At 45.6% G+C, this 23,762-nt stretch overlaps 2 protein-coding genes and 2 pseudogenes across 5 annotated transcripts in view; 1 reads left to right on the forward strand and 3 right to left on the reverse strand.

Annotated features, from left to right (window-relative positions):
• Window positions 1–23,762, reverse strand: part of LOC309816317 (uncharacterized protein C10orf95 homolog) — a gene marked incomplete at its 5' end in the record, with an annotated part of 234,588 nt that overhangs the window by 17,582 nt on the left and 193,244 nt on the right. The window lies entirely within an intron of this gene.
• On the forward strand, window positions 1,240–11,664 carry NOLC1 (nucleolar and coiled-body phosphoprotein 1). 2 transcript variants are annotated; one of them, XM_082610262.1, is made up of 13 exons: window positions 1,240–1,406; window positions 3,590–3,645; window positions 3,757–3,899; window positions 3,998–4,128; window positions 4,541–4,706; window positions 6,010–6,122; window positions 6,253–6,397; window positions 6,714–6,842; window positions 7,124–7,234; window positions 7,327–7,971; window positions 8,155–8,261; window positions 8,435–8,527; window positions 8,704–11,664. In XM_082610262.1, exons 1-13 carry the CDS (start codon window positions 1,287–1,289, stop codon window positions 8,860–8,862), a joined length of 2,118 nt encoding a protein of 705 aa, XP_082466388.1. In that variant the 5' UTR covers window positions 1,240–1,286; the 3' UTR covers window positions 8,863–11,664. The 2 variants fall into 2 exon arrangements, with proteins under 2 accessions (XP_082466388.1, XP_082466389.1); XM_082610263.1 differs by having other exon boundaries at window positions 3,760–3,899.
• On the reverse strand, window positions 4,733–6,003 carry LOC309796870 (ubiquitin-ribosomal protein eS31 fusion protein-like; annotated as a pseudogene). Its single transcript has 2 exons — window positions 5,739–6,003; window positions 4,733–5,452 (listed from the first exon to the last, which is right to left on the reverse strand). The product of its transcript is annotated as a ubiquitin-ribosomal protein eS31 fusion protein-like (transcript).
• On the reverse strand, window positions 19,279–22,697 carry LOC309816312 (formylglycine-generating enzyme-like; annotated as a pseudogene). The gene is made up of 2 exons: window positions 22,647–22,697; window positions 19,279–20,401 (listed from the first exon to the last, which is right to left on the reverse strand). The product of its transcript is annotated as a formylglycine-generating enzyme-like (transcript).

Genomic DNA, 23,762 nt, shown 5'->3' on the forward strand with positions numbered 1-23,762 from the left:
GCATTTCCAACAAAGGTGGTGCTACTGGTCCAGGAAGGAATTTTAATATCAGGGACCCAGAGGACGCTCACACTTGTTGCAAATAATGGTTTTTGAAACCGAGGCTTGTGTGTATGTGGACCGTAATAGCTTGAGCACAATGCTTGGCATTCAGCAGGTTCTCAGATGTTTAAAGAATGCATGCAGGTGGATAGACCTTTGGGGAAGAGGGAGATGTAGGAATTATACCAAGGACTGGGGACTGCCTGAGAAAGGCAAAGGAGAGGTGTGTCCCTTGAGAAAGTGGATTCTTACCTCCCTGAGGGGCATGGATGGGAAATAGGTCAAGGGGTAGTGCATGGGATTGCTGTTTGCTAATATGAACTGACATAAGGTAGAACTTGGAATTAACTTGGCAGGCCTGGGCATTGATTGATAAATTTGAGTACTCATGACAAAAGGAGGGGCAGTTGGGGGGGTTTCTAGTTCTTCCACAGGGAGGGTTCATAGTGTGGGCTGTGCCCCAGGAGGTAGAAGGGTTATTTTCAGGATTATAGGTTTGAAGAGACGGCTGCTGTCACTCAGGTTTGGTGCACAACCCCTTTTCCCCTTCATGGAGCTGACCTAAGGCTGTGTTATGTAAGAGGAAAGGGTTGTCTCATGGGCAAGTCATGATTGAGGTAGGGGCAGTTTAGAAGGTCAGCGCCTCACCACTACCACAGATAATCTGAAGCGTCCTCTGTAATGGAGGTTGGACTGGAGGTTGGGGTGGTATCTTGAGAAAGGGCCTCCCAGGGTGTTGGAGGCAGTGAAGATGAAGAGTGGGAGTCCACGGGCAGCGCGAATAGGGTAGGTTGGGAGATCATGTGACCAAGTTTAGAAGAATTCAAGGTCAGCTCGGGCCCGCCGGCCCACTCATTACTCTGACATCCAGATGCCAGGGGCGCGGGTAACCGCAGCACTGAGAAAAGGTGGTTCCATCAAAAAGGCAGGGCGCGGGAAGTCCGAAGTTTTCCCGCCGCGGCTGAGGGCGTGACCCCTGACGTCAGGGTTCTGCCTTCACAAAGCAGACCGGCGGGCTCCGCCCTTACCAAGATGGCGAAACTCGCGGCACCGGAAAGCGTTAGTAGATTTCGCCTTTACCCTGCCTCGGGGGTGTGGGCGGGGCTACTCTGCGGAGTGTGCCCGCCCCTTCCGCCGTGCCCCGCGCGGCGCGATGGCGTCACGCGGGTCCGCCCCTACCCCGCCTCTTCCGGGTTCCTGAGTCGCGTGCGTCGGCAACGGTAGTGACGCGTATTACCGAGAGGATGGCGGACGCCGGCTTGCGCCGCGTGGTTCCCAGCGACCTGTATCCCCTCGTGCTCGGCTTTCTGCGCGATAACCAGCTCTCGGATGTGGCCAACAAGTTCGCCAAGGCAACAGGCGCTGTGAGTCCCGGGCATGATTCATGGGCTGGGGTGGGATGACCACAGGGGCTCCGGGCCCTGACATGCTTAGGTTTGCAGGTAGGGAGGTCTGTGGGGTCCGCCAGCCCAGTGTCTGCCAGGCCTTTGTGCCGAGCTCTCGGCGGTGGCCGGAAAGCCTGGAGTCTCAGCGTCTCTTCCACGATGTCTCACTACATGGCGCTGAGCTTTGTTGCTTTTTTTCTGGTGAGTGGGGCGGCGGTGGCAGCGTGGGAACCTCGTGGCCTAGGTCACGTGGCTGGCGGAGTGCGGCGAGGCGGCAGCGTCGTGCCCCACTGGAGGCATTGGAGGCTCCTAGTTCTTTCTTTGGGCTTTATGTTGGCTGATGCCGAGCGTGACTTGACCTCAATCGAATTTACCCGGGACTCAAAAGATAAGTAAAATTGCTTTAGAAATAATGAAGGCTGGGATTTGTGTTATTAAAGAAGAAAATAAACGAGTAAAGGCAGGGTTCTGCTTTTCGTTTTACTGAAGCAGGATTGAGCATCATAGTTCTCTCTACAAAGCAGGCATAGCTGTTGGCTTGAATCTTTGATTTCTGGCATCAGACAAGTCTAGGTTTGGGAACAGCCTCTGCCACTTTTGAAATGTATGATCCAGGCAGCTTGCTTAACGTCCCTGAATCTGTTTCTACTTCTATGGGGATGTCATCATCCACTTTTTGGATTTTTGTGAGTAACATCATATGTACATATACAAAGTGGCAATACCGGTGCCTGGTGCTCAGGAAGCATCAGTGAGTGAAAGCTGTTATCTTAGTTATCGTACCTTAGGATGTTCTAAAAACAAGTAAAAGGAAGATGACCAGGAATGTGAAAGGTTTGGAATCTACATCTCAAGGAAAGCAGACATGACTGCATGAGAAAACACCTTGAGGGTAGAGTGGAGTGGTATGGTAGTCCTTAGCGGTCTTAGTCTTTGACTAAGAAGATAGGCTTGTTCTTTGTGGTAGAATCAGGCTACGCAAGTTGAGAGTCAGATCGGCCTCAGAAAGGGCTACCTTAAGCTGGGACAGCCTGCCATGTGATCTGATACAGCTGCTTTCATATTGGAACTGTTTTGACTGTTAGGGAGGCTGCAGAGAGTGGGCTGGATGGAATTGGGCCTTTCAGAATCAGAAATCTTTTTTATGTGACAAAAACTAATCTCTGTGGAGGGTTTACTAAGGGCAAGATGCTATTTCCAGATGCTAAGCCCCTTATATGCATTATTTCTTATCTTCTCAACAAGTTAATAAGATGTGTAGTGTCGTCAATCTTATAGAGAAGGAAACAGTCTCAGAAAGATTAAATGATTTATTTTTCTTTAATTTTTCTTTATTTATTTTTTGCTGCATTGGGTCTTTGTTGCGGTGCGTGGGTTTCTCATTGCGGTGGCTTCTCTTGTGGAGCACGGGCTCTGGGTGCGCGGGCTTCAGTAGTTGTGGTATGCAGGCTCAGCAGTTGTGGCTCGAGGGCTCTAGAGCACAGGTTCAGTAGTTGTGGCACACGGGTTTAGTTGCTCTGCGGCATGTAGAACCTTCCTGGACCAGGGCTCGAACCCGTGTCCCCTGCATTGGCAGGCGGATTCCCAACCACTGCGCCACCAGAGAAGTCCCAGATTAAGTGATTTGCTCAGGGTCACACATTAATAATTGGCAGAGGTGAGTTTCACATCTACTCATCTAACTTAGAGCCTGTATTTTTGTATATACTCTAATGCCTTGCCATTTTTTTGGACACCAACTCATAATCTATAATCAGTGTAATAGTTGAATGCAATTATGTACTGAATATGTAACATAGATTTTTACTAATCTTCTCTTGGAGGATGGTTTCCAGTGATTGAGAATTATAAACCACGTTGCCACAAACATCTTCCTGTGTAGATGTTTGTTTCATGGGTAAGGATAAATTCTTAGTACACTGCTAGAGTAAAGGGAATGTACGTTTTTAAAGGCTTTGATAAATAGGATTGACAGGTGGGGGAATAGATAGATGGTGCTAGAGACTACAGGGATAGCCCAAGTTTTTGATACCAAAAACTGGGAAATACATAAATAGAATATTTTTCTCCTAATTCATGCAAGTAGGAGAAGTCTTACAGAGATGTAACATTTATATCAAATTAAAACTTTCGTGCCCTGCTCTCTCTCTTTTCTCTTACAGACCCAGCAGGATGCCAACGCCTCTTCCCTCTTGGACATCTATAGTTTCTGGCTCAAGTAAGTCTTCTCTGTGCTAGTGTGGCTGTTTTCTCCCCCCAAGTAGGCTGGACTGTGTTCTTTGGTTTGGGAAGGTCCTGATTCCCCAGGAGTTAGCCTAATCTACCTCAGCAGGTCCACCAAGGCCCCAAAGCGGAAGTTACAGGCAAATGGACCAGTGACTAAGAAGGCTAAGAAGAAGACTTCATCCAGTGACAGCAGTGAGGACAGCAGCGAGGAGGAAAAAGCCCAAGGACCTCCCGCTAAGAAAGCTGGTAAGACCCAGCAGGGAGTTGTGGTTCCAGGAAAAGGATTTGGAGCCTGTCTGTGCTCCAGATGGCTGGTTCTTACTGGGACCTGTACTTTTGTTCAGCTGTACCTGCCAAGCGGGCCAGTCTGCTTCAGCATCCTGGAAAGGCTGCAGTCAAGAAATCAGAGAGCAGCAGCAGCAGTGAAGAATCCAGTGATGATGAGGAGGAGGACAAAAAGAAAAAGCCTGTCCAGGTTTGCAACTTTGAGAAGGAAAGGGATTGCTAAGGGATTGGAAAAGAAGAAACTAAAATCTTGGCTTTTAGCTTGATGGTGTTAGGTATACAACAGGTGATTACATGGTTTTTCAAGGAGGTTGTAGAAGTATGAGGTTTGGGAAGGATTATGTGAGGTTGAAGTTGAGCCCTGAATCTAGAGGAAATTCAACCCGTTCTGCTTCCCTGGCAGTATTGGGTTTCTCTGGGATACTGTCAGGGACTCCAAGAGTAAGAGAATATGTTTTATGGACAGGTACAGGGAACTCTGGACAGGGAATGGCAGGGACAAGGCCTAAAAAAGGGGGCACCTAGGAAGCTTTCTACCTTAGGATGTCCTTTGGGTGCCCTGAAACTCTTGCTGATTCTCCTGGTTGTGTGTTTTCTCACAGAAGGGAGTTAAGCCCCAAGCCAAGACAGTCAAAGCTCCTCCTAAGAAGGCCAAGAGCTCTGATTCTGATTCTGACTCAAGCTCAGAGGATGAGGTGCCAAAGAACCAGAAGCCAAAGACAACACCCATGGCAGCTAAAGCTCAGGCTAAAGCCCTAGCCAAACCAGGTATTGTTTATGTTCCTAGGAGGCTGGACTGGGGACTGATGTGAAAATTCCTTAATTCAGCACAGGAGTGAAATGGCACTGGTTGTTGAACTAGAGGTATTGACTGGTGTCGTTTTTTTTTAAAAAAGAAACATTTTCCTAGTAAGTAAAAAGTTTTATGGTTAGGGACTACTAACTACAGAAAATAGTCTGCAGTGAGGGAAAACATGTTTTAAAAACTTCAGAGGGCATATTCAAATACTTTGCATCATTTTTTTGGAAGACAGGTTTATTCCTGAAATTGGGCAAGAAATTCATCCTTTGATGTAGTAAACCACAGCATTCTCCTTCATGCTTCCTCCAAAGGCAAGAGAATTGACAGACTCCTAAGTTCCACGCTAATAGGAAGGTTTTTATGGCCTTTTAATGTCTTGATACTCCTTTTTATTATTGTTCGTTAGTTCATGTCTTTTATTAACCAGTATACGATTACTTGTCTTTTGGTTTCTTGAAACAATAGATCAGACAACATTTGCCACAACAGTGTCTGTCAAAGTGGCTGGCTTTGGAAACTCCAGCACCACATTCATCTGAAGGGCACTCCTGACGCAGGCGACTGATTTTGCCATTTTCATCCACCTTACAGTATTTCAAGACAGATAGCTTAGCCTTCTTTCTCTTATGCTTGTTCTTCTTGGGAGTGGTGTAAGACTTCTTCCTTTTCTTAGCACCACCACGAAGTCTCCACACAGATGAAGAATGGACTCCTTTTTTTTTTTTTTTTTTAATTTATTTAGTTTATTTTTGGCTGAGTTGGGTCTCCATTGTTGCGTACGGGCTTTCTCTAGTTGCGGCGAGTGGGGGCTACTCTTCGTTGTGTGCGGGCTTCTCATGGCAGTGGCTTCTCTTGTTGCGGAGCACGGACTCTAGGTGAGCGGGCACATAGTTGTGGCACACGGGGTTAGTTGCTCTGCAGCATGTGGGATCTTCCCGGACCAGAGCTCGAACCCGTGTCCCCTGCATTGGCAGGTGGATTCTTAATCAATGCGCCACCAGGGAAGCCCGTGGACTCCTTTTGAATGTTGTAGTCAGACAAAGTATGGCCATCCTCCAGTTGCTTGCCAGCAAAGATCAGTCTTTGCTGGTCAGGAGGGATTCCTTCTTTATCCTGGGTCTTGGCCTTTAACATTTTCTATTGTATCTGAAGGTGCAACCTTGAGAGTGACGGTCTTCGTGAAAATCTGCATCTTGGCGGCGGCGCCACTGCAGATGGCAGATCCGAAAGCTGTCCTTATACTCGCTTACGTTGTTTCTTTTTTCTTAGGTACACCAGCTCGTCCAGCACCTAGAGTAGTCAATGGCAAAGCAGCTGGTAGCAGCAGCAGCAGCAGCGATGATGACTCAGAGGAGGAGAAGGCAGCAGCCGTACCTAAGAAGGTACGGGCCCTAATGTCTAGCAGGAAAGAAGGGACTGGGGATGGAGGTGATTGGGGGCGTCTCCATTGCATGGCAGGATTGGTTGGGTCAGTATTTTCCTGTGGTAATTGATTTTCTCTGTGTGATGCAGACTGTACCTAAAAAGCAAGTTGTGGCCAAGGCCCCAGTGAAAGCAGCTGCCACTCCTGCCCAAAAGAGTTCTAGCAGTGAGGACTCCTCCAGTGAGGAGGAGGAGGAGGAAGAGCAGAAGAAAAAACCCATGAAGAAAAAACCAGGTGACTGGACACGGGGAGTCAAGCTGCACGACTGTGACCAGGGCCCAATGGCAGGAGGACCTCTCCAGTCACCGCGTGGACCTTGGCATGTGTCAGCCAGCTTCTCCCAGAGAAGGGAGAAAGCCACGTTGCCTTTTATAACCTAGACTCAGAAATGGCATGCCATCATCTCTGCTGTAGTCTATTTGTTAGAAATGAGTCACTAATCCTAGCCCACCCTCAAGGGATAAGGAATTAAGCTCCATTTATAGAAGGAAGCAGTATCAAAGAATGTGTGTACATATTTTAAAACCACCACACTGTCCCTTTTAAACAGGTCCCTATAGTTCAGTTCCCCCGCCTTCTGTTCCCCCACCCAAGAAGTCCCTGGGAATTCAGGCTCCCAAGAAAGCTGCAGAGAAGCAGCAGCCTGTGGAGAGCAGTGAGGACAGCAGCGACGAGTCTGGTGAGTCATCACCTGTGGTGAGTGGGTCTGGGGAGTGTATGAGGAGTAGGGAGGGAAATGCTGCTGTCCCTTGTGCTTTCTTTTTTTTTTTTTTTTTTTTGGCTGTGCCGCACGCCTTTTGGGATCTCAGTTCCCTCGCCAGGGATTGAACCCAGGCCACAGCACTGAAAGCCTGGAATCCTGACCACTAGGCCACCAGGGAACTCCCTGCATCCTTCTTTTCGTTGCCCCTGGTTGGACTGGGACTCTGGACCCAGCCTAATGCCATAGGTTCTCTCCAGATTCAAGTTCTGAGGAAGAAAAGAGACCCCCAGCTAAGGCAATCATCTCCAAAGCAACTACTAAACCAGCTCCAGCAAAGAAGGCAGCAGAGAGCTCCTCAGACAGCTCAGGTAAGGCATAGGAGGCCCTCAGGGCAGTGGGAGCTCCAAGGGCTCCCCTCAGTCTGATTTGGGGAGAAATTCACTCCATTCTCTCTGTCTAGACTCCGACAGTTCTGAGGATGAAGCTCCTGCTAAGCCAGCCAGTACCACCAAGAATTCCTCAGGTAAGCCAGCTGCCACTCCCAAGCAGTCTGCGGTTAAGCCAGCTACGACTCCCAAGCAGCCTGCAGCCAGTGGCCAGAAGCCTCTGACCAGAAAGGCTGATAGCACCTCCAGCGAGGAGGAGAGCAGTTCTAGTGAGGAGGAGAAGACGAAGAAGAATGTAGCCACCCCTAAGTCCAAGGTGATGGCCAAAGCAGCTCCATCTTTGCCTGCCAAGCGGGCCTCTCAGGGTGGTGGGGACAGCAGCTCTGATTCAGACAGCTCCAGCAGCGAGGAAGACGAGGAAGAGAAGACGCCTAAACCCCCAGCCAAAAAGAAGCCACAGAAGGCAGGAGGAACCGTAGCCCCTTCCAAACCAGCCTGTGTGAAGAAAGCAAAGGCCGAGAGCAGCAGCACTTCTTCCTCTGAGGACTCCAGTGAGCAGGAGGAAGAGGAGAAGCCCAAGGGCAAGGGCACTCCAAGACCACAAGCCGCCAAGGCCAATGGCACCTCTGCACTGACTGCCCAGAATGGAAAAGCAGACAAGGACAGCAACGAGGAGGAGGAGGGCAAGAAAAAGACAGCAGTGGCAGTTGCTAAGCCAGGTCTGTATCCAAAGAACCTGCCTCCTGGGTTTGTCCCCCAAATCAGGATGTGCTCTACTCTTGGGGGTGGGATAGGGAGCCGAGGCCCATGACTGGCTTCCAGTTAGTTGGGGGCCCTCAGTGTGGGACCCTGGGACGAGGGACAGGAAACTGATCTCCTGAGTCTGGCTTTTTGTTTTGTAGGTTCAGGAAAGAAGTGCAAGCAGAATGAGGTTGCTAAGGAGGCAGAGACTCCTCCAGCCAAGAAGATAAAGCCCCAGACCCCCAACACATTTCCTAAAAGGAATAAAGTAAGTTGTCTTATTTTCCTCTCAAGAGCCAGCGTTTAGAGTAGAAAGAAAAATTGCAAAGCACCTTGACAGCTCTTTGCCTGGCCTGGCATACGTGCTGTGGGTGTAGCTCAGTAGGGCCTTCCTGTTACGTGACCACTCCATCCTGAATTTCCTACTTCATTCTTCTCCAGGGAGAACGAAGGGGATCCTCCCCATTCCGAAGGATCAGGGAGGAGGAAATTCAGGTGGATGCTCGAGTGGCAGACAATTCCTTTGACGCCAAGGTGAGGAGAGAGAGGGTCTTCACCATTCTTGAGGGGGTGGGGTGAGAGAGGGGGTAGCTTTTGGTTCTGGTTGGTAGGAGGTTCTCTGGGTTCGGGTTGCCTGGAGCAGGGAGAAGAAACTGACAGGGCCCTGGCCTTGTCCTTCTGTGTGCTAACCACCTGTCTCTACTTACCAGCGGGGTGCAACCGGAGACTGGGGGGAGCGAGCCAATCAAGTTCTGAAGTTCACTAAAGGCAAATCCTTCCGGCACGAGAAAACCAAGAAGAAGCGGGGCAGTTACCGGGGAGGCTCCATCTCTGTCCAAGTCAATTCTGTTAAGTTTGACAGCGAGTGACCGTGGACCATCTGTAGCACAGCAGGGGTGATGATCTGAGACCACTCACTTTCCCCAGTGGACCTGGGAACCCTCAGCTCTATTGGGGGAGGGTCTCGGTGAGGAGAGCAGTTTAGATTACGTCTGAAGGCTTTGCGTTGTAACATCCTCTAAGGTCCTTTTCTGTGTTTGTGGTTTTGTACAGATTTGTTTTTGAGTGTTGGGTAGCAAGGACAAGGTAAGGGGAGTGTTCTTTTTTAAGAAAAATTGTTTTAGTTGTCATTCTCCCTGTTTGTGGAAGTTCTCATACTGAGAAATTTGTATATTTTACATTAAATCATTTCTTATTGATTTTTGTTGTGGTTTTCAGAGGTGGGTTCACAGATTAAAATCTCAGCTATCTTCCTAGATGTGGTAAAGGTCACATGTATGAATTTTTATAATTGGAGAATTCTGTCTATGGGAGTGCTTGTGTCCACATTTCATCCTTCCTACCCGTCAGGGCCCTGGTGAGGGGTGGTTAAGAATGGTTAATGTATGTATCTGTTAAGCATGAACTATGTGCCTCATTCGTGGGGTCTAGGACTGAAGTGTTCAACCAGCATGGACCTACCTACTTGGGGGGATAAAATTTACTGTTTTTGTTTCAGGCAAAATTCTGGTGTGGTGTGAATGCCGTGGGGTCAGTCTGAATATTTCATTTGCTGTAATTTTATTATTACATAATGTTTGCAATATGTGCTTTTTAATTTGAAAGCATAAACCTTTTTATTGTTCAAAGACAATTTTTGATTGGCTTGACCTTTAAGAGTGTCGATTACTAAATTGAGGGCTACATCTTATTTTTTTACATTTTAGAGAACAAAATAGCGTTAATTTAACCTGAAAAGCACATATCACTTGGTATTTCTGTCTTGGTAGCAGTGGTGACACAAAATTAGTTTCTTGGTTTCATTAACTCCTACATGGTTGGGAATCACTGATCAAGAAAGTGAAAGAAGAAAACCTGTAATTAAAAACCTTAATCCTCAGTAGGAATTAAGTTACATTATTCAAGTGAATTTATAGGTAACCTGTAAATGGAGGATGAGAAGAATCGTTACAAAGCATTTTATCTGGTAATACTTGAGTTAGAGTGGTGTTGCGAGAGCATCCTAACAGGATTATTGTGTCTTGTAGTTGGTGCACGGGAGCAACTGCTGTGCCCCCTTCAGAACCTTGACTCTCAGAAACGGTGGAGGTAACAGTAAAAAACAGTGAGCAGAGAGATGACCCTTAGGCCAAGCAGGCTGATGATAAAGCTGTAGGAGATGACTGTTGGCAGTGCTCAGCCAGAGTAAGACGGGGAGGAACGTCAACGAGTTCTCCAAGTTCTCTGGGGCTGGTCTGTCCCTGTGTTGGGAAAGTGTGCCCTAGCTTTATGGATGAGGTGTAACTGAAGGTTAGCTTCCCCTTGTTTGGGTTCCACAGATAACCTGGTTTTCTGTGTCACTACCTCTAGGAAGAAAATGTGCTCTTCATGCTGACATACATATTCAGTCTGCATGGTAGAAGTTCTACATCTTACTAAAAAGTAATAAGCTGGCTGGTTTATAATGTTTCTTGGGAGTTTTATTAATGTGAGTCCAAAGCTCTCCCACCTCCACTCAAAACAGAACAACTTGGGTGCCAGTTGGAGGGCTGGGGCCCAGACCTGTGGGTTCACTGTGGAGCCTTCTTGACTATTTCTTATCTCATGGTACCTTGTCTCATGGTGCCTTGTCCAGGCAATAGACCAGCCTGTGCGTAGTCTAAATTGGGGATTGGCAAAATGGCCCATGGACCAGATCCAGTCCGTGGCTTGTTTTTGTGTTGCTCAGGAGCTAAGAATGCTTTTACATCTTTTTAAAGGCTTTAAAAAAAAAATGACAGACTTTATGTGACCACAAAGGATATAATGTTTACTATCTGGCCTTTTACAGTTTGCAAAACCCTGGCCTAAATCAGTGACTTCACAACACTGGCTGAAAATTAGAATTATCTGGGGATCTTTTAAAAACACTGATACCCAGGGACCCATCTGCTGATCGGTTGAGTCAGATCCTGGTGCTCTCTGGTGGATTCTGGGAGTTAAGATTTTTTAAAGCTCCTAAAGATTCCAAAGAGCAACCAGAGCTGAAAACCACTAATCTAAGAGTATTTGAAATTAGTTGGTAATTTTTCTTTCCTCCCCTTATGTTTTCATTTTCAAATGTACTTGTTAAATCTAATAGTATAAAGTAAAAATTAAATTTCCGTTTTATCCCCGTTTTCTGGGACTTGATTCTTTTGTCTCTTTCCAGAGAGTTTCTCTGTGTGTACTACTACATGCATCCTCTCTCCTTTCTCCTCACACATATGGAGTAGCTTGCTGTATGCAGTGTTTCATAACTTTGGAGCTCATATTTTTTTAATGACCCCATTGCATGGAAGTAGCATAAATTATTTTAAGTAGTACCTTATTGGTAGCTGTTCAGGTTGTTTTAGTTTTTTGTTATTATAAATAGTGTCATAGTGGATATTTTATATGTGAGACACTGAGTATTTGTGTGGGCATTTTGATAGGAAATAGTCTAAGTGATTGTTGGGTCAGAGGATGTGTACATACAACGTTTGTTCATCATTGCTCTCCAAAACCATTGTACCAACTTGTAGTTCCAACAATACTTTATGACACAGTACCTCTTTGCTTGCCCTCTTGCCAACAGTTAACCAAGTTGATCTTTGCCACTTGGATAAATGAAAATGCTCAGTTTTTTAAAATTGTGGTAAAAAATATAACATTAAAGTTGCCATCTTAACCACTTTTAAGTTTATAGTTCATTAGTGTTAGTACTGACATTGTTGTGCAACAGATTGCTATGATTTTGACTACTTTAGATATTTCATATGAGTGGAATCAGACTTCATTTGTCCTTTTGTGACTGGCTTATTTCACTTAGCATAATGTCCTCAAGGTTTACTCATGTTGTAACATGTGGCAGGATCTCCTTTTTCAAGGCTGCATGATATTCCATTGTATGTATATACCACATTTAATTTATCCATTTCATTGTTTAGTTTCAGGGACCTGAATTCCTACCTATGCTTATGGGTTCTGGCAGTGTTGCTGAAATCCACACGTTAAGTGAATCACACACATGATGGCTCATGCCCATCTCTAGTGTACCTCATACGGACACAAAGCAGGAGACTTTCCAGTATCCTTTTGTGGCTTTATGTTTCACAAGTTATATCCTCACTACCACCCAACCCTGTTAGGTGGATATTAACTAGATCATGGTGTCTCAGCCTTAGTATTTGGGGGCTCTGAAATACTAAGAGTGTTTGAATGCCTACTGTGTACCAGCCATAGAACTCCCTGAGAGCTCAGTGTCTAATAGGGGAAGTCAGAGATGGGAACAGTTCTGTACACCATGCTGAGTCCTGTCACCAAGGGCCAGAGTAGCACCCCCAAGGGGACAGCAACAAAAGACTGACCTTGGCCCAGGATTCTGAGGAGAGTAGCAGTTGCCAGGTATGAAGAAGGCACATACCATGCAAGGAAGAGGAAATGTTTCCAGTGGGAGAAGAGAGCCTTTAGGATGGATCAGGTGGAGGGTGTGTGGTAAGTAGGGGCAGGATAATACTGTCTGAGGATTCAATAGCAATGGCCTTTTGTACCCAAGTGAGGAGTTAATACTTTATTTTGTTCTCCTGAGTGTGTTAGGGGATTGCTAGTCCAATGCAGTGCTCCTGGCACTAAATACAGCTGCAGGGAAAGCAAAGCCCCTACTGACAACTGAGTTCTCATCGCCTGCCTCATGCCAAGCTGGTTTAAGCTGTCTGCAATTACTGAAGAGGCCAGTAGGTGGGGCCCTTGCACACTGCAGGGAGCTGGACTCTAGTTGAAGCTTGGCATTGTCTTACCCCGCTTAACTTTAAACGAATTCGGAGCACCTGCTATGAGCCTTTGGATACAGAGATGAATAAGACATAGGCCCTCATTTGAGGACCCTTGGTTCTGGAGAGTGGAGAGGAGAGTCTGTCATCTATGAGAGGTCATCTGTTACCTGAAAACCAGCAACAGGCAACATGGCTCATAGAGGAACCCTGATGTTCATGTGGAACTCCCAACTTTCCCCTCAGGTCCAACAGGGCACTGGAGCTCCCATAAGGGGGGCCAGCCACAGGTCCCACTGCTTATGGAAACTGCAGACCTGTGTCCTGCCTATGCCTGGGAGCTCAGAGGCCCTGGTGCTCTCTCGACTCTCTCCCCTCCTCTCCCAGCAGGATTGAGGAGAACATATGCCAGGCTTCCATCTTCGAAGTGTGTTGGAGGGTAGGTAGGGTACAGAGTATTTCAGTAAATTAGCCTATCAGACACAGAAGTTCATCCATTCAGCAAATATGAGTGTTTACTATATGCCAGGCACATAATTGGTGAGAGATGTTGCAGACACAATCATGAATGAACAAAAAACCAGACCCAGTCCCAGCAACCAAAGTTTACCCAGGCTAATGAGGGGCAAAGATATTAATCCACACAAATAAATGTATAAATATAAACTTCAGTACAATGAGGGCAAGGTACAAAGAGCTATGAGCACGTGTGACGGGAAAGTAGCCCACATAGTGGTGAGACTTCCTCGTGGACTGGGTAGCCATGTAATTTATCATCTAAACAGGGATGCTTTTTTTTTTAAAGATTTTTTTTTTGATGTGGACCATTTTTAAAGTCTTTACTGAGTTTGTTACAATATTGCTTCTGTTTTATGTTTTGGTTTTATGGCCTGGAGGCATGTGGGATCCTAGCTCCCTGATCAGGGATCGAACCTGCACCCCCTGCATTGGAAGGCGAAGTCTTAACCACTGGACAGCCAGGAAGTCCCTAAACTGGGATGTTTTTGAGAATGAAGGGAGAGAGATTGATAATTAGGCTGAGAGGAACAGGTGTGGATTGAGACTTTCCCAGGCAAGTCAGGACATAGGGTCACTGTGGTAATAGATGTCTTCACTGAGGAAGTGATGTTTCAGCCCAGACTTGAAGGTGAGAGTTAATTAGGTGAAGGTGTTGATGTTACTGACTTGGGTCCTTGGACTCTTTAATCAATAGAAGTTGATAAGAGGCCATACGAGGTGTTCAGGCAAGGCTTTATTGGGACTCATGCTGTAGCACAAGGGAAGGAAAACAAGTAACAGGTTCCCTTGCTCGCTCTCCGAGGAGAGTGGGCTTGTTCCTTAAGCTGTGTGAGGGTGGGGGCGGATGGGTAGGTTAGGCTGAAGGGGTGGCTTAGGTGGTCTGCCCACCCGCTTGGCAGTGCTGGGATCATGCACAGTACCCTGCTTTTGCTCCCGGCTCCTCAGAAGTGGCAGTTGGTTTGTCATCTTTTAGTGTCTTATTGTTCATAGTCCCTTATAGTTTCTTGGTATTCTGTGGCTTGTCTAGGTGCAAGCACTCCAGTAAAGGGTCCCAGGTCCCAGCCTATCTCAGTGGTGCAAGATGAGCAGGGCTGTGTGTTTTTTTCAGTGAGAAGGCACAGCATGTGCAAAGGCCTTTTGGTGAGAGGGAACATGATGGAGACCCCAGAATGAAAGAAGGCCTATGCAGCTGAAAGGCAGAGGAAGGAGGAGAGCAATATAAGATGAGGCTTGAGAGGGAGGCAGGGACCGGGGCATGTAGAGCCTTGTAAGGCATGTTTAAAGTTTTATTCTGAAGGCAATGGGAAGCTGTTGAAGAGTGTGTGCGTGTCTTAGTCATCTGGGGCTGCCATAGCAAAATACCATAGCCTGGATGCCTTAAACAACAGAAATGTGTTTCTCATAGTTCTTGAGACTGGGAAGTCCAAGATCAAGATGCAGGCCTGTTTGGTTTCTGGTGAGAACTCTCTTCCTGGCTTGCAGAAGGCTTCTTGCTGTGTCCTCACATGGCAGGGAGAGACAGAGCCAGCTCTCTGATCCCTTTTTTACTAGGACACTAATCCTATCACGGGGCTGTACCCTCCTTACCTCATCTAAACCTAATTACCTCCCAAAGGCCCTGCTTACTGTTACCATCACGTTGGGAGTTAGGGCTTCAACATATAAATTCTGGGGGGCAGAGGAACACAAACATTCAGTCCGTAACAGTGAGTGTATGTGTGGGTATCATTTTTTTTTATTAGGGAAAATTTCAAATATATAAAAGAATTACCAATACAGACAGTAATCAACTAACATTAAATATTCCGTCAGTATCACTGAATATGTTAAAGGCTGGTGACAGTCAGATTTGCATGCTGAAAAGCCAAATGTGGTTAGCATGAGAATAGACGGAAGGGATTTGTAGCGAATATTTGGAGACCAGTTAGGCTACTACAGTAGGCCAGGAGAGAGATCATTTTGGTGACCTGAATTAAAGTGGTGCCAAGATAGAGAAGATGGAGAGAGGTGGATAGATTTGAGAAATATTTAGGAAAAAAACTAGAACTTCGTTGGTGGGGTGGAGGTAGGGGAGCAGTGAGGAAGAGTAAGGCATTAAGAGTGACTCTCATACAAATAATAAATGCTGGAGAGGGTGTGGAGAAAATGGAACCCTCATACACTATTGGTGGGAATGTAAATCGGTACAGCCACTATAGAAAACAGTAGGGAGGTTCCTTAAAAAACTAAAAATAGAGTTACCATGTGATCCAGCAATCCCATTCCTGGGCATATATGCAGAGAAAATTCTAATTCAAAAACAGGACTTCCTTGGGGGTGCAGTGGTTAAGACACTGCGCTTCCATTGCAGGGGACGCGGGTTCGATCCCTGGTCGGGGAACTAAGATCCCACAAGCCATGTGCATGTGGCAAAAAAAAAAAAAAAAAAAAAAAAAAGATACAATGTACCCCAGTGTTCATAGCACTATTTACAATAGCCAAGACATGGAAGCAACCTAAGTGTCCATCAATAGATGAATGGATGAAGAAGATGTGGTGTATATATACAGTGGAATACTACTCAGCCATAAAAAAGGATGAAATAATGCTATTTTCAGCAATGTGGGTGGACCTAGAGATGATCATACTAAGCGAAGTAAGAAAGAAAGACAAATACCGTATGATATCACTTATATGTGGAATCTAAAACAACACAAACATATCTATGAAACAGAAACAGACTCACAGACATAGAGAACAGACTTGTGGTTGCCAAGGGGGAGAGGGGGTAGGGGAGGGAAGGATTGGGAGCTTGGGATTAGCAGATGCAAACTAGTATATACAAGATGGATAAACAACAACTTTGTACTGTATAGCACAGGGAACTATATTCATTCAATAGCCTGTGATAAACCAGAATGAAAAAGTATATATAGTATAACTGAGTCACTTTGCTGTACAGCATAAATTAAACCCAGCATTGTAAATCAACTATTCTTCAATTTTAAAAAATGTTGGAACTATAAAAGTACTGGCTAAGATGTCAAGATGCTTAAGAAGATCAAATTGGTGATTAGGTCTCTATTGCCAAGAGATTGACACTTTCTTAGCACTTGATGATTTGCTTCACTCAAGGATAAGAAATAGATGGCCTTTTCTTTTTTGTGTGTTTAAAAACTATAGTCAAATGCTGTACCAGAACATAAAAAAACACTCTTCCAGTTATTCATTTGTTTTTCGTCTCCCAAACTGAAATATTCAACCTTAGAATTTAGGATATGCTCATCAACATACTAAGGAACTCAAAGTAGTCTTTCCTTTTTTTTTTTTTTTAATAAATAAATTTATTTATTTATTTATCTTTGGCTGTGTTGGGTCTTCGTTGCTGTGCACTGGCTTTCTCTAGTTGCAGCGAGTGGAGGCTACTCTTCATTGCGGTGTGCGGACTTCTCATTGTAGTGGCTTCTCTTGTTGTGCAGCATGGGCTCTAGGCACGCAGGCTTCAGTAGTTGTGGCACGGGCTCAGTAGTTGTGGCTCGCGGGCTCTGGAGCATAGGCTCAGTAGTTGTGGCGCATGGGCTTAGTTGCTCCGCAGCCTGTGGGATCTTCCCGGACCAGGGCTCAAACCCCTGTCTCCTGCATTGGCAGGCGGATTCTTAACCACTGCGCCACCAGGGAAGTCCCAAGGTAGTCTTTCATCGTTGATAAATTAGTCTATAATTTCTCAGTCTAATTTAACCAGAGAGAATCATCTGACAGCCACTCAACACTTGCTGTCTTTCCAGATGCCTTATTCTTGTGAGTTAGAATTTTTGTGATTAGGAAGAAATAAAGTGCTTAAAAAAAAAACCTAACTTAAACTGGAGCTCAAATTCTGTTTTCAAGCTAGATCTCAACTTGACGAACGAGTACAAAGCACATAATTCCTCACTAACATGATGCAATTAATAATATTCTTAAATTTTAAACTGTGTCTTGGGAGTTCCCTGGTGGCCTAGTGGTTAGAATTCTGGGTTTTCACTGCCATGGCCCAGGTTCAATCCCTGGTTGGGGAAATGAGATCCCGCAAGCCGTGCAAAGCATCTTATTTTTACTACTGTAAACTGCGACATATATTTTAAGTGAAATTAAAATGTATTAGTTAATATTTAAGAAATGCAAAAAGGTATAAACAATAATTTATTGAAAAATTGCATACCCATCTCTCAGCCTAATAAGCAGAATGTTGCCAGCACAGTTAAATTCCCTTTCTGTATGTATGTTAAGGCTGAATGTTAAGCCAGTATTAACATTAATAAGTACCAATTGTTAAAATATTGAAATATATTAATACTGGTTGGGAAATAGTTGCTGGCCTGTACCCTCTGAATATCTCCTCTCATTTCCAAATCCTTGACCTCTTCCTAAGACACACACACCACCTCCCTTGAACTGTTCTATAATCCAACAAATAAAGGGTTAATGCCTGGCACAGAGGGGCCTTTTATATATATATATATATATATATATATATATCCCTAAGGAATATATAGTCTTGTTTTTAAACTTTATGTAAATTGTACCACACTGTATTCTCCTATGACTTGCTTATTTCTCTGATGTGTTCTAGTTCACTGTATACTTCCATTTCTTTACTAATTCACTTATTAACAGGCATTCAAGTTGTGATGCTGCTGTGAACAGTCTTGTATCTATTGGTGTACATGTGCAAGAGTTCCCTGAATTTACACCTAGAAGGGAAAGTGCTGGTCATAGGGTAAGTGCATCTTCAATCTTCCATATAATGCCAATTTTCCAAAGGTATTTACTAATTTACATTCCCACCAGCAGCTCAAGAGAGTTCCCTTTGTTCCATAGTCTCCCCAGCACTAGGTAAGTCACGTCAAATCAAAATTTTCTCCAGTCTTCTGGGTGTGGAGTGATATCTTATTGTGGTTTTAATTTGAATTTCCCTGACTACTAATGAGGTTGAACACCTTTTCATATATTTAGTGACTGTTTGGAGTTCCTTTTCTGAAGGTGTCTACTTAAGTCTTTCATCCATTTTTCTGTTGGGTTTTCTGTTTTTCTCTTATTGATTTTTGGGAGTTTTTTTATATATTTTGGATACAGTTCCTTTGTTGGTTTTATGCTGTATAGATATTTTCTCCAGTTCTGTGTCTTGCCTTACTTTCTTTATTGTATCTTTTTTTTTTTTGATGATTACTTTTTATTTAGTCACATATGCCAGATATCTTGCATTTGTCTCTCCATATACACTATCCACATTTCTCCACTGGCTCTTTGCCTAGGGAGGTTGACCTCTAGGAGTTGCATCATTGGGCTCTCTGCTCTTTGGCTCCTGATTGGGTTTTGGCCAATGGGGTCCCCCTGCAGGAAATCAGAAGAAAGTGGAGAATGAGAGTAGGTATTTATTTTTCCTAGCCCCAAACTGCCGTGTCCTCAAATGAAAAGTCACTGCTGGGCTTCCCTGGTGGCGCAGTGGTTGAGAGTCCGCCTGCCGATGCAGGGGGACACGGGTTCGTGCCCCGGTCCGGGAAGATCCCATATGCCGCGGAGCGGCTGGGCCCGTGAGCCATGGCCGCTGAGCCTGCGCGTCTGGAGCCTGTGCTCCGCAACAGGAGAGGCCACAGCGGTGAGAGTCCTGCGTACCGCAAAAAAAAAAAAAAAAAAAAAAAAAAGTCATAAATTCTCACTATGAAATCACAACAGAATCTGATATATTCAGAGAATCTGTGAGGGGGAGAGAGCCTCAGAAATCATGTTGTGTATCCCCTCACTGGACAGATGAGGTCACTGAGGCCCAGGAAGGTCAAGTGTGAGACTCTGGGGTCTAACCGCAGGGGGAGAAGGCAGGCCTCCTGAAACTAGCTCAGGGTGCCCTTCACTTCCTTCCTCTTTTAAAGACTCTCAAAGGTAAAACGTGAAATACACCACACGATAAAGCACACATGCTGATGCAAGTCAGCGATTTGGTCTGGCAATGGCGTTCCTTTGGCCATCGGGCAGGCATGTAACCCACCTCGGGGCGGGAATTCTTCACACGAGATTGTTCAGCGTTCTGATGGAAGCCGTGTGCAGGTTACACACGACTTCTCGGATTCGGGAAGGCTCTTCTTGGCTTTTAGCCGGTGGTGGGCGGTCGGCTGCACAGCGGAATCTCGGATTCGAAGCTGAGCTGTCGGGTGTGTTCTGGCTTCGAGCAGCACAGCGACACCTATAGGCAGTAGGATTTATGGCGCACGTAGGATCCACCTTTCTTCAACTCGTCTTTCCCAGAAGGGGAAAGCCTTTTGGGTTAATCGTTTCTTCAACAGAATGGTAAACGGTCCACCAGTCTGAAGTCCACTTTCAGGCGTCCCTACTATATTGCATAAGCCATAACCATTGGGAGGAAAGGCGTCAACAGGCGCGGTTCCTCGGAAAGCCGTCCGCTCCGGTGTTCGTCACAGGAAACTCACCCTGCCAAAAGTTGGTATAATGTTGGCTTTTCGGCTGCAGTTTGTTGCCTCAGGGGAAAAGTCTATTTTTCAGGCCTCGTCGACAGCTGTATTCTCACTCAGCTTCCATGCGCAACCGCTTCCCCATCCACGTGCAGTAGGAGACGTGATGATCTGGCCCGTGTAGAACAGTAGGGTCGGCCCCTTCTGGGTGTCTCCAGTTAGCGCCTTTAACAGGTAACTAGGGAGCAGGTGCAACTGCCTGTTGGATATCATACTTCACTTGCTCACTCAACACTTCTTCAAAGACAAAGGAGTCACCGAACTTCTCAGCCTCTGTCAGATAGCCAGAGCTGAGTTCACAAATTCTCAAATTCAGCATTACTGACTTCATAGCCATCCATGTAAAAGACATCAATAGCAACTCTCCTCGCAAGTGCTTCCCCATCCTACTTTATCTGAGGATCATTGGTGCCCACTGTAAATACTCCGGCAGGGATGGGGATCACCTTGGTGCGTAGGAACGGCGGCTCTCCGGGGACCGAGCCCCGGGCATTCGCCTCGCGGTGCGCGGCCGCCGAGCTGCCATGGGCCCCGGGCTGCTGGGGAGTGCCAGAACGCCAGGAGCCTGCGAGGGAAGCCGCGCCCACAGCCTCTCCCTGGCCTCTTCGTCCCCCTCCCCCACGCGCCGCCCGGCCCAAGAGCAGCGGCAGGAGGACGACCTAGATACAGTTTTAAATATTGTTTTTCTTTCACGTTATTTTACAAACGTGGTTTCACGTTTCTCCATGTTCTGGTAGCTGCAAGCTGTTTTGTAATCTTAGTATGTAATATAGTATTTAATAATTTAAGCATTAATTAGTGGATTGTTTGCAGCTCTTTTAAGTCCCAGTGACGTATTTTAGTACACATAAATATTTTTTTCTTTTGTTCTATTTCACTGGGTTTTAAATTCCTAGGTGAGAGACTGCATCAAAGCAAACTAGTTGGCTCTTGCTAAGTGTGACCTAAGTGTGTCTCTAGAAGGATTATGGCAGTTTACCTGGCCACTAGCCAGGTGTGAATGTATCTGTTACCCAAAGCTTGGACCAGCGCTGGGTATCTAATTTTTACTTGGTTTAATGGCTGTTAACTGGAACCATACTATGCTTACAGTCTTTAATTTGCATTTCCCTAATTACTAAGGAATTGAGCCTTTTTTAAAATACACGTTTATTGTTTGTTTTTCCTCTTAGGTGCCTACTCAGTTCAAAGCAACAGACATATTTTGAGTGCCCACTCTGTGCCAAGAGCTGTGTGCATCCCTCAGAGGGGGAGTGACCTAACAAAAATGACCCTTTGAGATAGGGTGTGGGAGCCAGGATAGTATAGGAAATATATGGTTAACTGTACTCCCTCGGTAGAAGCACAATCTTGGAAGGCTGTTTGGGCAAAGTCCTGTGGGTGGAAGACAAAGAAGAGAAGGGTTGACCCTGTCTGAAAGAGATTAGGCTTTTGCAGGATAAGTGACTTCAGAGCTAGGGCGGAACAATAAGGTTTGTCCAGGTGAGAAAATGATGTGTGGCGAGAGGGAACAATATGGAGAGAGGTAAAGGAGCTGAAAAGTCTGAAAATATGGTGCTGTGTTATGGGGTTGCGACTCTTCCATTATAGCTAAAATGTGGAACGCTGGGGCTGAAGAATGGTGGGACATTGGCTAGAAAGGAAGTCAGGGCTAACCTCAGGAATCTGACTTTGTCCTGAAGATTTTTTTGTTCTTAAAGAAGAATGACATGATCAAATGTATGTTTTAGAAAGACCTTTCTGTTAGCTAATGAGAGGTAGACATATTCCTTGCATTTATGGAGCTCAAGGACTAGTAGGGGAAACAAGTATTAATCAAGAAATCATAATTATAAACTCTCATTGAACGAAAGAAATGCCATGCTATGAGAGCAATTTATATATAACAGGGGTAGCAGACCAAGTCCAAATGTCAGGGAAGGTTTCCCCTAGGAAATAATTTCTGGAGGTTTTTCTTCTTCTTCCCTTCTTACACACACCCCTCCCTCAAGCCTCACCATTAAACTTCACAGGGAAAGGCAATGTAAAATATCTTTATTTGAGAGAAACCCAGGACTGTGTATACATACTCATATGCATTTGTAAACCTCCCCAAATGATTCACCCTGACATTTCCATGTGTCTAGTCCATAATATCCTTTCATTGGTATTATATGACCTGTATACTGACCCCAGCCTTGTGAGGTAGGCAGGCAAATATGACTATCTACATTTTATTGAATCTGTGTCTCAGAGAAGTTAGGTAATTTGCCTAAAATCGCATGACTAATGGTAGAGCTGATATTTGAATCCAGGTCTTGTAACACCTAGGTGGAATTATTTGTTTTAAGCTGTTTTGTTTTGTTTTTCTTTTTTCAATTAGTAAAGATCCCAACAGGTGGCCACACCTATGTTTTTAATTTTTTTTATTTAATTTAATTTTTTTGACTGTACTGTGCAGCATGCAGGATCTTAGTTCCCCAGCCAGGGATCAAACCTGTGCCCCTTGCATTACGAGCACAGAGTCTTAACCACTGGATCGCCAGGGAAGTCCCTAGCTGGTATTATTCTTGCAATGTTCATTCTTTAATTTGTTCATTGATCCATCAAACGTGTGCTGATCACCTTCTGAGTGTCAGGCTATGTGTGAAGCAATCGAGAGCCAGTAAGTTTTTAAGCAGGAAAGCAGCTTGATCCAATTTACGTTTGAGAACCCTCTTTTGGCTGAGAGGACAGAAAGTGGTGGTTTTCAAAGTATGGTCCAAGACCACATACTGGGTCAGAGGCTCTGGGGTTGGGGCTCAGGAATGCTATGATCAGCCAGGTTTGGGTATTCTTTTTTGATTCTAATGCAATAGAAAGCGCTATATTAGAGAAGGCGGTGGTGCAACCAGTTATCGTGACTAAGGTAGTGGCTGTAGTTACCAGGTGAGAAATGATGAGGAACAGAGACAAAGGGATGCACTTGAGAGTCATTTAGATAGCATGGGCAGGACTTCTCACTCCACCCTCCGCTCAGACAGTAGCTGAGAAGTGGAGCTGGAATTCCTACCTGGGTCCTCTGGCTACAGAGCCTGTGGGCTTTACTGCACATAGCCATTTATAGCCCCTTTGTGGTTTTAAATATTTTATATTTAATTATCTTAGCATTTGTTTTGCAAATCTCCATCTTATCTCAAACTGCCTTCAAGCCTTGTATTTCTCCCTCACTCTCATAAAGACTAGGAGAGAAATAAGTAAGGCCTTAAAAGTTTTAAAATATTTATTTGCTTGGGGCTGGATATACAGGCAAGGAAAAAGTAGATTTGATTAGATAAGCACAGACTAGGGGAGAACACAGGACACTGGGAGATTCACTGCATCTCCTCTTCTATAAATCCCAGGAGGTCTCCAGGAAACCTGAAGACAATAATCCCAGAAGCCCAGAGGGTGACCCCATTCCCTCCCCAGGGTTATTACTGGGTGTCAGGCTGGAGCAGTTCAGGAATTCAGGAAACTGTAAAGAAACCACAACAGCCTCAACAAACATCAACTACCTCCACAATAAAACTCATTATAATTCATCTCCCTCCCACCCACAACTACAGACCTGAGCGAGGCAGGTGGGACTATGGGAGGGGCTCTTTGCTGCTCCTTCTCCAGCCTGACCCAGCCTCATCCCAGGCCTGGTTTTCCCAGCGTCTCGGGGAGGTGGGAAACTGACACCCCTATGTCTGGCACCAGAGAGTGAGGACACCTCCATTCTCTGCTCGCTGCCAGGTAGGTCAGGATTAAAGCAAACTGAGGCCAAAGTTATATAGTCGGCAGTGCCAGGTGAAGCCTGGCAACTAGCAAGGCCACAATGGCTAAGCCAAGCAGGTGGGAGTGGAAGTGTTGGGGGAGAAAAAGATGGGGAGGTGGGGGTGGCGAAGGCCAACTGTAGTGCGAGGCTTCTGGGGAAGTCTCATCCATTGAATGACCAATCAGAGAGCGGGCTGCGGCCCAGGGGTGGGACAGGGGCGTATCTTGGTCGGGATTGGATAATGGCCGGGCTCAGGGAGG

This window comes from Mesoplodon mirus (assembly GCF_964341445.2).
Source record: "Mesoplodon mirus genome assembly, chromosome: 2".
In the NCBI taxonomy this organism is placed as follows: domain Eukaryota; kingdom Metazoa; phylum Chordata; class Mammalia; order Artiodactyla; family Ziphiidae; genus Mesoplodon; species Mesoplodon mirus.

Bases quoted from the DNA above. Each gene is read 5' to 3' on its own strand.
- NOLC1 (XM_082610262.1), top strand. From the start codon at position 1,287: ATGGCGGACGCCGGCTTGCGCCGCGTGGTTCCCAGCGACCTGTATCCC. The intron at 6,398-6,713 runs GTGACTGGACAC...CCTTTTAAACAG, and splicing joins ACCCATGAAGAAAAAACCAG to GTCCCTATAGTTCAGTTCCC. The intron at 7,235-7,326 runs GTAAGGCATAGG...CTCTCTGTCTAG, and splicing joins GAGCTCCTCAGACAGCTCAG to ACTCCGACAGTTCTGAGGAT.